Source organism: Ovis aries, chromosome 15 (assembly GCF_016772045.2).
Source record: "Ovis aries strain OAR_USU_Benz2616 breed Rambouillet chromosome 15, ARS-UI_Ramb_v3.0, whole genome shotgun sequence".
NCBI lineage: Eukaryota > Metazoa > Chordata > Mammalia > Artiodactyla > Bovidae > Ovis > Ovis aries.
Genome location: NC_056068.1, coordinates 77132879 through 77146876, shown reverse-complemented (window position 1 = coordinate 77146876; position 13998 = coordinate 77132879). Strand labels below are relative to the sequence as shown.

At 37.0% G+C, this 13998-nt stretch overlaps 1 protein-coding gene and 1 pseudogene across 1 annotated transcript; both read right to left on the bottom strand.

Annotated features, from left to right (window-relative positions):
* Nucleotides 1-1102: 1102 nt before the first annotated feature.
* Nucleotides 1103-2032, bottom strand: LOC101123067 (olfactory receptor 4A47-like). Its single transcript, XM_012096637.4, has one exon. It carries the CDS (start codon nucleotides 2030-2032, stop codon nucleotides 1103-1105), a length of 930 nt encoding a protein of 309 aa, XP_011952027.4.
* An 8759-nt stretch (nucleotides 2033-10791) lies between these two features.
* LOC105613581 (olfactory receptor 4A47-like) lies at nucleotides 10792-11758 on the bottom strand (annotated as a pseudogene).
* Nucleotides 11759-13998: the final 2240 nt, after the last annotated feature.

The window sequence follows — 13998 nt, the reverse complement described above, 5'->3', positions numbered from 1 at the left end:
ACCTAGGAACTTATATTTGTACATATTCTAAAACATACATTTATTGGCAATATAACTGTCGTAGAAAAGTTTGGGAATCTCATGAAAGGAATGGGCATATTAATTTTGATATAAATTTGTGAATAGTGTTTTGAAAAATGAGAAAATTTAAGAAATATATATGGACTGGCATGGAAATATCTTTAAGACATTGCATAGCAAAAGCAAGTGATACATATATAGAAAGAAACAAATGCATATACATGTAGAGAATACGCTTGCATCTGCAAAGATTATTACCAGATGAAAATTAAGAAACAAGTTGAGGGTCAACCTCTGAGAATGAGGACTGAGAGAAGCTGAGAGTTCATTTTACATTTCACCTCATATTGTTTGGATTTCCTTGTGGCTCAGATGGTAAAGAAACTGCCTGCAATACAGGAGACCTGGGTTTCACCCGTGGGTTGGAAGGATCCCCTGGGAAAGGGAATGGCAATCCACTCCAGTGTTCTTGCCTATAGAATTCCATGGAGAGAAGAGCCTGGTGGCCTAGAGTCCATGGGGTTGCAAAGAATCAGACACTCCTGAGTGACTACACCTTCACAGCATTTAGTTTTCACTTGTGCTATTTATTATTATCTATTTTACTTCACTTTCATTGTAAACACTAAAAGTACAAAAGTAAAAGTGCTGTATAATGAGAATGAAATACAGTAAAGGCAAGCCACATATAATTATGTATTTTAAACTGTATAAGTAAAAATGTTAACTTAAATGACAAGATGCTAAGTAAAAATTACACTGTCTCTGAAAAAGAATAACAAATATAAATGCATAAGTTGGTGAAAAATCAGTATCACTATGAACAATTTACTTGCTAATTCATTACATATTAATTCCTTGTTATATAGGCATTACATCATTCTAGGTACACTGATAAGATAATTAATGCTAGTAGGTAGGTAAACTGTTATTATACCCTGGTTGTTTAACTGTAATCTTTAATTATAATTGACATAAACTCTTTGAAGAAAGAGAAATCAGAACAAATTTTAAAATGACTTCTGCGTTCCAAGAAAATGAACTTGATGTCAAATGACTCCCTTCATGATGGATGATGCATTTATTTAGTATGGGATATGATGTTTCTTTTCCAGAGCTTCTTCATAGCATAAATTAACTCAGAATTTCTTAGACTGTAGATTAATGGGTTCAGCATGGGGGTTATGACTGTATAGAACACGCTCAATGATTTATCAATGTAGAAGGTCTTAGCAGGTCTTACATATATGAAAATACAGGGAACAAAGAAGCAGACAACCACAGTGATGTGGGAACCACAGGTCTGGAGGGCTTTCCGCCTCCCTTCCTGACTCAGGTTCTTCAGAGAGTGCAGGATGACTCCATAGGAGACGAGCAAGAGCAGAAACACTATAGTGCAGATCAGTCCTCCATTGGCCACAACTAAGATGTCAATGACATAGGTGTCAGTACAGACGAGTTTCAATAAAGGGTACATGTCACACATAAAGTGATCAATGACATTGGGGCCACAGAATGGGAGCCCATAAATAGTGCTAAGTTGAATAATTGAGTGCAGAAAACCTCCAACCCAGGACACCACCAGCAACCCAACACACACCCTCTGCCTCATGATCACCAAGTAATGCAAGGGCTTGCAGATGGCCACATAGCGGTCATATGCCATCACCAGCAGAAGGAAGACCCCTGATCCAGAAAAAAAGTGCTCTGTAAATAGCTGGGTCATGCAAGATTTAAAGGTAATGGTTTTTTCTCCGAAGAACAAGTCTGAGATCAATCTGGGGGTAATGGAAGAGGAATAAGCAATATCCATACATGATAAGCAAGCAAGAAAAAAGTACATTGGTGTGTTCAGGGTCTTACTGACAGTTACAGTGACTATAATTAGAAAATTGCCCATCACAGTCAACATGTAGACAAACAGGAACATAAACAAAAGTACTTTCCCCTCCTTTGGATTCTGTGTGAGTCCCAGGAGAACAAAGTAGGTTACATTGTTTCTTGATTCCATCTAATCTGAACAGGAGCTGACTTCATACAGTAGAAGCAACTTACCTACAAAACAAGAAGGGGAAATTAAAGGGGTCAAATGCTAAAATGTATGAAAAAAATTTTTTCCATTTGTTGGAAGAATGAGTATAGAACAACTATTTGTGTCTAATGTGTCATGGACATTTTTATTATCAGGTCGAAGGCAGAGTTTCTTTCCTTCAGTGCTATGACACATAACAAGAAATCAACCAACTCCAGACCCATGCTATTAGTGCCATTAAATGAATATTCAAACAGTGCTAACAGTCATAGTACAGGAGCATACCAAACAGGCATGACAGAAGACTTTCCAGAGGAAGCAAAGCTTCAGCTGAGTGTAAAAAAGAATTGAATGAATGAAAATTTAAGGAGGAGAAATCCAAAAAGTCCAACATTTATAAAGCCACAAAAGTCTAATGCTTGAGGCCCACTTGAGGTAATTTACATAATCAATGTGGGTAGATCAAACTGTGAATGGAAGTTCCCTGTACTGAATTGTCTCAGACCTCACTGACACATCTTAGGTTTTTAGATGGTTATTTCCCTTTTCCTGACAATTAAGTGCTACAGCAGTAATTTTGTGTCCCTAACCCCTACCTCTCCTCTTAATCTGAAAACTTGGATATGCAACATCTCTAATTTTGACATCCAAGCGAATGGCAATTTAGTATTTGAGAACTTTTTAAATGTCCATAATAACCATAAGCATTTTCTATACAAAATTTAAAGACGTGTTCCCTATTTATCTCATTCAATGCTGTCTTTTATCATGTTATTGTTCAGACAAAAAATTGCTGTACTCTTCATTCGTTACTCTAAAAAAACTTGATAAATCCTATTCACTCTACTATGAAAATATATCACAAATTTGATCATTCCTTACTTCTTAATTTCTTCCTGGTCCACTGCAATACGCGCCTATCAAGTCTCCGCATGTTTATTCTAGCCTCCAAGAATCAGTTCTCCTGAAGGAGCCCAAATGACATCACTCTACTGTTCAAAAATCCTAGAGTATATTCTAATCATACACTCACAGTTTACTGTTTAATATTGACAGTAACAAGAACTGTAATCCTCATTTTATAATTGAAGAAACTAATGCCAGGAGATCTCATTCATTTTCCCCAAATCATACGTTTCTAAGGGACATACCTAGAACTGAATCTAAGTTTGATTGATTTCAAAGTAATTAAATTTCTTACATAATAAAGACAGTCCCCAGTAATGAGCCTGGTTCCCACTATTTACTGCTAATCTTACCTTATGGAGGCTTGTTCAGAATCTAAGGGTGACTTAAAGTTACACATAAACACTTGAAATTATTTTTCATCCAATTTGACAACAGAGGACAAAAGGCCACCTTATTACTTGAGGATGCATTTTATTTTATTTGACTATCTGTCCATTTTCTCCCTGGAGTCTTCTGATTATTCAGAGGCACATTTTTATGTCCTGTGTTGATTTTTCCAAAGGAATTCCCTGGTGTACTCCTAGAAAAATGAAAGTTTACCACATTAGGAAATTTATCAAAATGACCAGAAAGTCTTACATATACATAGAATAAATCAACTAGTTATTTGGCAGGGAAGTTTTTCACAAGTAATGTCTTTCCTACTAACTTCAACAAGAAAAATAAGATTTGACTGTTAAGCCCTTTTCATTCTGTCATATTAACATGACCAGACTCATTGACTGAGATTTTGAAAGACATTCTCATATTTTTATTTTCTTGGTCATGCTTTAAGTCTATAAAAAGGCCACCTGAAAAATTGATTCCAGTTACTAAGTGGATAACATCTTCTTCCTGTTAGGGGGGAAGATCATGGAGTATTTCATCCCTTTCAGCCACAATTATCATTGAGTCTTAGAACTGGAATGTGTCCAAGACTGATTCTTGTTTAATTAATCACTTGGATTTCCCTAGAGGTTTTTTTTTTTAATCTATAGGCAAAGTCACAAAAATAATATCAGGAAAGTGCAATACCCAAAACAAGGCAGCTTTAGAATCTTTAAGAGGCAACTTGCCTACAAAACAAGGAGGGGAAATTAAAGGGGTCAAATGCTAAAATGTATGAAAAAAATTTTTACTTTTTTTTTAAAAGTAATAAAGTAATCTTTACTTTTTTTAAAAGTAATAAAAAAATTTTGTCCCAGTGAACTTATTTGTTATTTCTTTCCCCACCTGCCGTTGCAAGATTTTCTTTCCTTTTGTTTAGTACTCAATTTAATCACCTTAATTTGGTTAGCTATATGAAAATTATATCCAAAAAGCACAATTAAAAAATTTTAGATATAATAGCTAATTATCCAATTATTATCATTTTTTTTAAAGTCTGGGCACCTCTGTCATGTCAGCTTCTGTCCTATGAGTGAGGACACAGAGCTTAGTGAAACCTGGGAGAACACGTGAAAGGTTTCTTCCTGCATGGATCTTCGTTCTTAGAGCCAGACAATAAAGAGTGAGACAACTTAACAAAGTAGCTTCAGTCTTATTCCCTGCTTATAAGAAATAGAATACTGTGACAAAAGATAAGAGGCAGAGGTCTACTGTGGAAAGTGTACAGATGACCTTTCTTCAAAGGTGACGTTTCAGCTGAGATTGAAAGGATAGCGAGTGGCTACCATCAGAAGCACTGTTCCAGAAACTAAAACTAAATAAAATTAATGAATAAAACTATCTCACTTCAGAGAAAACCACAGCTATACTTAGAAAACTCTAAAATTTTCACGGGAAATTTTATGGCAGTACTGTGTTAAAAAGGACCAGAGAATATATGCCCTCTTGTCTTATTCCATATTTTAATGGAAAAGCTTTCAATCTTTCATGTTGAGAAAGGTATTAGCTGTGGATCTGAAATATATGGATTTTATTATGTCAAAGTACTTTCTATTTCCAACTTGTTGAGAGATTTCTATGAAATGATAATTGAATTTCTATCTGATCATGGACAACCCAAGGAGATTTCAAGAAAAAAATTTCACTTACAAAAGCATCAAAAAAAGAATACAATAAAGTCTTACACTCTGAAAACTACAAAATATTGCTGAGACATATAGAACACACACACATATACAAGAAGATGTTTATAAGCTGGCCTATTCAACAGTTCAGTTCAGTTCATTTCAGTCACTCAGTCATGTCCAACTCTTTGCAACCCCATGAAGTGCAGCACGCCAGGCTGCCCTATCCATTAGCAACTCCCGGAGTCTACACATGTCCACTGAATTGGTGATGCCATCCAACCATCTTATCCTCTGTTGTCCCCTTCTCCTCCTGCCCCGAGTCCCTCCCAGCATCAGGATCTTCTCAAATGAGTCAGCTCTTCACATCAGGTGGCCAAAGGATTGGAGTTTCAGCTTCAACATCAGTCCTTCCAATGAACACCCAGAACTGATCTCCTTTAGGATGGACTGGTTGGGTCTCCTTGCAGTCCAAGGGACTCTCAAGAGTCTTCTCCAACACTACACTTCAAAAGCATCAATTCTTCTGTGCTCAGCTTTCTTCACAGTCCAACTATCACATCCATACATGACCACAGGAAAACCCACAGCCTTGACTATACAGACCTTTGTTGACAAAGTAATGTCTCTGCTTTTGAATATGCTATCTAGGTTGGTCATAACTTTCCTTCCAAGGAGTAAGTATGTTTTAATTTCATGGCTGCAATCACCATCTGCAGTGATTTTGGAGCCCAAAAAAATAAAGTCAGCCACTGTTTCCCCATCTATTTGCCATGAAGTGATGGGACTGGATGCCATGATCTTCGTTTTCTGAATGTTGAGCTTTAAGCCAACTTTTTCACTCTCCTCTTTCACTTTCATCAAGAGGCTTTTTAGTTCCTCTTCACTCTCTGCCATAAGGGTGGTGTCATCTGCATATCTGAGGTGATTGATATTTCTCCCAGGAATCTTGATTCCAGCTTGTGCTTCCTCCAGCCCAGCATTTCTCATGATGTACTCTACATATAAGTTAAATAAGCAGGGTGACAATATACAGCCTTGATGTACCCCTTTTCCTATTTAGAACCAGTCTGTTGTTCCATGTCCAGTTCTAACTGTTGCTTCCTGACCTGCATATAGGTTTCTCAAGAGGCAGGTCAGGTGGTTTGGTATTCCCATCTCGTTCAGAATTTTCCACAGTTTATTGTGATCCACACAGCCAAAGGCTTTGGCATAGTCAATAAGGCAGAAATAGATGTTTTTCTGAAACTCTCCTGCTTTTTCAATGATACAGTAGATGTTGGCAATTTGATCTCTGGTTCCTCTGCCTTTTCTAAAACCAGCTTGAACATCTGGTTCATAGTTCATGTATTGCTGAAGCCTGACTTGGAATATTTTGAGCATTACTTAATAATACCTCATGATTCAGTGCAATTCCTATCATAACCAAAAAATCGTTTCTGCAGAAACAGAAAAATCCATGCTAAAATTCATAAGGAATCTCAAGGACTCCAACTTGTCAAAACAATCTAGAAGAGAAGATTGGGAGTCTCATACCTCCTGATTATAAAATATATTGTGCAAATCTATGGTAATGACAGCCCCAGTGTTGAAATAAAGATAGACGATAGACGAATGGAGTAAGACAGATAGTTTAGAAATAAATCTTCCTATATGTATTTAGACAAGTGTCCCAACATTTTATGGGGGAAAGAAATTATAATAAGTGTTTAAAAGGCAATCACCAAAAAACAGAAATGGTATGATTCCACTTACATGAGGCACTTAAAGCAGTCAAATTCATAGGCAGAAAAGAAAATGGTGGTTTCCCTACCTAGGGCTCAGTGAGCAAATGTGAAGAATTTTGTTTAATGGCTGTGAAATTTCAGTTTGGAAAGTTGAAAAAGTTTTGGAGATGGATGGTGGTAATGTTTGCATAACAATGTGAATTAACTTAGTGCTACTTTGAAAAGGTCAAAATTGTAAATTTTGTTATGCATATTTCACCACAATTTTTTTTTAATTTTTTTTTCCTATCTTTATTTTACTTTACACTACTGTATTGGTTTTGCCATACATTGACATGAATCCACCATGGGTGTACATGCGATCCCAAACATGAACCACGATTTTTAAAGTAAATATAAGAACTAAGGTGACCTGATTAACTAGTTGATGATGTGAGTATAAACTATAGCACAATAGCCCAAAGTATATGCAAAGATCATTGGCTTCAAATGAACCAAGGCAATCTTTCTAATAGGTAAATATCTCAATCAATAGCAAAACTACGAACTTAAAATCTCTATTTTTAATATTTATTTTGTACTGGAATATAGTTGGTTAACAATGTGTTAGTTCAGGTGTACTGCAAGGTGATTCAGGTATACACGTACATGTATCTATCCTTTTCCAAAGTATTTTCCCATTTAGGTTACTATAGGATGTTGAGCAGAGCTTCCTGTACTATACAGCAGATCCTTATTGGATATCAATTTTAAATATAGTAGTCTGTATAGGCTAATTCCAAAGTTTTATCTAAGCAATTCAACAAATATTGAGTACCTCCTGTGGGCCAGGCATTGTTTAAGTTCTCAGGATGAATCAATAAAGAAAGTAGACAAAAAAGAAGAAGAAAAAGAAAGAAAGAAGGAGAAAGAAGGAACAGAAACACAAACTCTTTATTTTGGAGTTTCAAACTCAGTTTTTAGAAGCAAGTTAGCAAACATTTTGGAAGGATTTTGTGCTCCTCTGCACTTCAGATTGTCTGGTTTTGCAGAGGAAAGATGAGATTTTATAATAGGAAACGTCCTTGCCTACAAAGCAATGAGAATTTGCACTATCGATTAAACCAAAACTCCACCTTGCGAACAGAGTACCAAAGTCACTGATGAAACACTGAGTGGGATGGGTTTACCCTCAAAGTGACAGGGAATAATTTATGCTACATGGATCAGTGATATCTTAAATAGAAATTGCAATGAGTCATAATAAAATAGGTTAGTGCAAACATTATTGTGGCTTCAGACTGTGACTAATAAATCAATATAAGTGGCTCAAACATCTTTATTAATCAAAATAGGAACCACTGCAATCAACACATTTTTGCCAATGAGAAATACATTTGTTTATTCCTGTATGTAAAAATCTGGGCTTGGGAAGTCCACAAGCTCTTGGAAAGCATTTTCTGCCTCCTGCTGGTTGTCGAAGTGTCTTCCCTGCAAAAGTCGTTGAAGGGATATGCTTGAAGAAGTGGTAGTCAGTTGGCAAGAGGTCAGGCTGAGTATGGCAGATGAGGTACAACTTAGACCAGTTCATTCAACTTTTGAAAAATTGTGTGCGTGAGGTGTACTCGGTCATTATCCTGAAGAAGCGCTGGGCCCCTTCTGTTGACCAATATCGGCTGCAGGGATTGCAGTTTTTGGTGCATCTCATTGATTTGCTGGGACTTCTCTAGTGGCTCAGACAGTAAAGAATCTGCCTGCAATGCAGAAGAACCAGGTTCAATCCCTGGGTTGGGAAGATACCCTGGAGAAGGGGATAGCAACCCACTCCAGTATTCTTGCCTAGAGATTCCCATGGACAGGGGAGCCCGGCAGGCTACAGTCCTTGAGATGGCAAAGAGTCAGACAGAGCTGAGCGACTCTCATTTCATTTCACTTTGCTTCATTGATTTGCTGAGCATACTTCTCAGATGTAATGATTTCACTGGGATTCAGAAAGCTGTAGTGGATCAGAGCAGAAGCAGACCAACAAACAGTGACCGTGACTTTTGTGGGGGTTTTTTGGTGCAAGTTTGGCTTTGGGAAGTGCTTTGAAGCTTCTCTTTAGTCCAGCCACTGAGCTGGTTGTTGCCAGTTGTCATATAAAATTCACTTTTTGTCGCAGGTCACAATTTGATGGAGAAATGGTTCATTGTTGTTGTACAGAGTAAAAGAAGATGACATTTTGAAGCAACAATTGTTTTTCATTGGTCCGTTGATAAGGCACCCAAGCATTGAAGGTTTTCACCTTTCCAATTTGCTTTAAACACTGAATGACAATAGAATGGTTGATTTTGACTTCTTCAGCAACTTCTTGTGTAATTATAAGAGGATCAGCTTTGATGATTGCTTTCAATTGATCTTTGTCAACTTCTGATGGCCAGCCAATAGGCTCCTCATCTTCAAGCCTCTCCCCTCCTTTGCAAAATTCCTTCAACCAACACTGCCCTCCACTGCCCCGGAACTGTTCATTAGCAGTTCCTGGACCAGATGCATTGCTGAGTTGTGAATTGTCTCTGCTGCTTTAACACCTATTTAAAACTCTAATAAGAAAATAGCTTGAATTTGCTTTTTGTCTAACATCATTTCCTTAGTCTAAAATACATTTAAAATGCAGAGCAAGTAATAGGTTATTAGCAAAAAACATAAAGTGAAAAGCATGCATTAAAATGATGCATATAATATAAGCACATTTAAGAATGTACTCCAATATCAAATGGCAAATTTTAACAATGCAAATGCCACAATTACTTTTGCCCAACTTAATAAATATGTTTGTATTTCCACCCCACCTTCCCCCACTCCCAAATCTCAAGAACCGCATCTAACAAGGTTTTTGAGTTTTGTTAATGAGTCTGTTTCTCGTTTGCTATTTTTTGTTTGTTTTTAGTTTGGTGGGGGGACGGTTTGCATGAAGAGGAATCAACATACTAACTTTAAATTTATAAGAAGCATTGTGCAGGATGAGAAAAATTAAGAGAGATATATGGATTGACATGAGATATTTTTAAGATGTTGCATACTAAAAGTAAGTGCTACATACATAAAAAAGAACAAATATACATATGGCACAGACATTTGCATTTATAAAAATTATTCTCAGATGAAAATGAAGAAACAAATTTTGGCCAGTCTCTGAGTATGAGGACTAGAAAATGCTGAAGGAAAATAGGAAATTTATTCAACACTGCATCCCATAAAATTTGGTTTCACTTATACTTTTATTATTATCTATTCTATTTCATTTTTTTAAACAGCAAAAGTATTAAAGTAAAAATTTATATGTATAATGCAACTGAAATATAGTAAAACAAAAAGGAAACCTATATAGAATTAAATATTTTAAATAATGTAAATAAAAAGTTCACATAAATGAAAAGAATCAAAATAAAAATTGCACTGTCTGAAAAAGTATAAAATATAAAGATACATGAATTGATTCAAAATCAGTATAAATATATAACATTTTCCTCATTAAATCATTTATTATTAATGCCTTGCTATATAGGCCTTCGGAGAAGGTGATAGCACCCCACTCCAGTACTCTTGCCTGGAAAATCCCATGGACGGAGGAGTCTGGAAGGCTGCAGTCCATGGGGTCGCTGAGAATTGGACACGACTCAGTGACTTCACTTTCATTTTTCACTTTCAGAAGTGAAATGGCAACTTTCAGAAGTGAAAAGAGAAGGAAATGGCAACCCACTCCAGTGTTCTTGCCTGGAGAATCCCAGGGACGGTGGAGCCTGGTGGGCTGCCATCTATGGGGTCGCACAGAGTCAGACACGACTGAAGCGACTTAGCAGCAGCAGCAACATATAGGCCTTACAGTTATCTAGGCGCACTGATAAACAAGAATTTTGGACCTTACATTGTAGCGTGGAGCAAAATGTTACAAATGCATAGTTGTGTGATTGTATCATTTAATTATAATTATCATAATTTTCTAGAAGAAAGAGAAATCAGAGTCCAATTTAAAATAGTTTCTTCATTCAAAGAAATGGAACCTGATGTCAAATGACTCCCTCCATGGAAGCTCCTAGTTAATATGAGGTATGACGTTTCTTCTCCAGAGCATCTTCAAAACATTAGTCAACTCAGAACTTCTTACACTGTAGATTAATGGGTTCGGCATGGGACTTATGACTGTACAAAACACACTCAATAATTTATCAATGGGGAAGGTCTTAGCAGGTCTCACATACATGAAAATAGAGGGAACAAAGAAGCAGACAACCACAGCGATGTGGGAACCACAGGTCTGGAGGGCTTTCCGCCTCCCTTCCTGACTCAGGTTCTTCAGAGAGTGCAGGATGACTCCATAGGAGACGAGCAAGAGCAGAAGCACTATAGCGCAGATCAGTCCTCCACTGGATGCAACTAAGAGGTCAGTGACATAGGCGTCAGTACAGACGAGCTTCAATAAAGGGTACATGTTACATGTATAGTGATCAGTGACATTGGGGCCACGGAATGGGAGCCCATAAACACTGCAAAGCTTAATTACTGAGTGTAGAAAACCCCCAACCCAGGACACCACCGGCAGCACAACACACACCCTCTGCCTCATGATCACCAGATAATGCAGGGCTCTCAGATGGCCACATAGCGGTCACAGGCCATCACCAGCAGAAGGAAGACCCCTGATTCAGCAAAAAGGTGCTCTGTAAACAGCTGGGTCATGCAAGATTCAAAGGATATGTTGTTGTTGTTGTTGTTGTTGTTGTTGTTGTTGTTGTTGTTGTTTTTCCAAAGAACAAGTCTGAAATCAATCTGGGAGAGATCGAAGAGGAATAAGTTACACCCATAAATGATAAACTAGCAAGAAAAAACTACATCAGTGAGTTCAGAGTCTCATTGACAATTATAGTCACAACAATGAGAAGTTTGCCCACTACAGGCAAAATACAGCAGAGCAAGAACAGAACAAAAAGGACTTTCTGCTCCTTTGGATTCTGTGTGAGGCCCAGGAGGACAAAGTAAATTACATTGTTCCTGGCTTCCATCTAGTCTGTACAGAGGCTGAGTTCAGGTAGTAGAGGCAATTTGCCTACAATACAAGGGGGAAAACATTTAAATGCATTATAAGTATACTTGTTTATTTATCCATTCATTAGAAGAATGTGAATGGAGTATCTTTTGGCTCCAATGTGCCATGGAAATTTTAATTACCAGCTTGAATAAGCCAGGGCTTCCCTTGTAGCTCAGTCAGTAAAGAATCTGCCTGCAATGCAGGAGACCCGAGTTCAGTCCCTGGGTTGGGAAGATCCCCTGGAGAAGGAAATGGCAACTCACTCCAGTATCCTTGCCTGGAAAATCTCATGGGCAGAGGAGCCTTGTGAGCTGCAGTCCATGGGATCTCAGAGTCAGGCACGACTGCATGACTAACACTTACTTACTCGAATAAGCCATAGAAGCCCACCCTCAGTGACATGACTCCAAATGAGGAATCAGGTAATTCCAGACCCAGGTAATATGTGCATTAAATGAATATTCACACAGTGCTAAGAGTCAAGTAAAGGAGTATATCACCTAAAATCAGAGAAGGTTTCCCAAAGGAAGCAATAATTCAGCTGAATTTTTTTAAAAAATGAAATACAAATGATGGGAAGAGAGTTCCACGAAAAGGTGCAACATTTATAAAAAGCAATACTTGAGTATTACTCACAAAAGAATAATACTTGAGATTCACTTAAGGCAATTTACACAATCAATGTGGGTAGATCAAACTGTAAATAGATCCCTGTCTTGAATTGTCTCAGACCTCACTTATACTTTCTTAGATCTTTAGGTGGATATTTCCCTTTTCCTAAACAATAAATGCTTGCAGCAGTTTAATTTCATGTCCCCAGCCCCTATCTCTCCTCTATTTTTCAAACTTGTTATGCATCTTCTATAATTTTGACATCTAGTTTAATGGCAATTTAATATTTATAAAACTAACTGTTAAATTTTCCACAATAGTCATAGGCATTTTCTAAACCAAATTTAAAGAGATATTCCCTATTTGTCTCATTAAAAGCTATCATTTTCCATGTTTGTGTTAGGACAAAAAATTTCAATGCTCTTCACAATTAGTTATTCTCATAAAACTTTCATAAAGCCTATTGGCACTACTTTCAAAATAATTTCTTACCGGTCCACTGCAACAGCCTTCCACCAATTCTCTCCATGTTTATCCTGGTCTTCAAAAATTGGTTCTCTTGAAGCAACCCAAATTGTCCTTTTTAATCTTATTCTGATGACATCATTCCAGTGCTCAAAACTGAGTCCATTTATTTCAATCACGAACTCATAGTTTAATGTAACACAGTCAATATTTACAATAACAAGAACTGTAATCCTCATTTCATATTGAAGAAACTAAAGTTCAGAACATCTAATTTACTGCTCAAACCACATGTTTTAAGTGTTATATCTATAATTGAATCTAAGTTTGATTGACTTCAAGGTAATTAAATGTCTTGCATAATAAACACAGTCCCACAACTGTAAGTCTGGTTCCCACTATTTATAGGTAGTCTTACCTTGTGGAGTCTTATTCAGAATCTAAAGGATGACTTTAAGTTACTCATAAACACTTGGAATCATTTTTCACCCAGTGTGACAACTGAGGGTAGAAAGCTGCCTTATTACCTGAGGATATTCATTTAATTTGACTATCTGTCCATTTTCTCCATGAAGTCTTCTGATTACTCAGGTCATTTTTATATGCACTGTTGGTTATTTGAAAGGAATTCCAGGGTTCACATGGAAAAAAGAAGGTTATCACTTTAGAAAAGGTATCAAAATGACCAGCACATCTTATAAGCACATAGAAGATAGCAACTAGCCATTTGCCAGGGAAGTTTCCTGAGTAACTACTTTCTTACCAACATCAAATAGAAAAGTCCCACCTGATGGTTTAGCTCTTCTCACTCTGCCATGTTAACATAGCTAGACTAGTTGACTTGCAATTTTGAAAAACACCCTCTAATTTTTTAAACCATGCTTTAAGTCTAAGAAAGGACCTCCTGAAAAATTCACATCACTCACTAAATGGATAGCATCTTCTCCCTGTTAGTGACGAAGATCAGGGGATATTTCATTACTTGTTAGTGGTGAAGATCAGGGGATATTTCATTACTTGGTGGTGGTGAAGATCAGGGGATATTTCATTACTTCTAGCTGTGTTTATCATTGAGTCTTGGAATTGGGATGTGTCCAAGACTAATTCTTGCTTAATTAATTCACTGACATTTTCCAC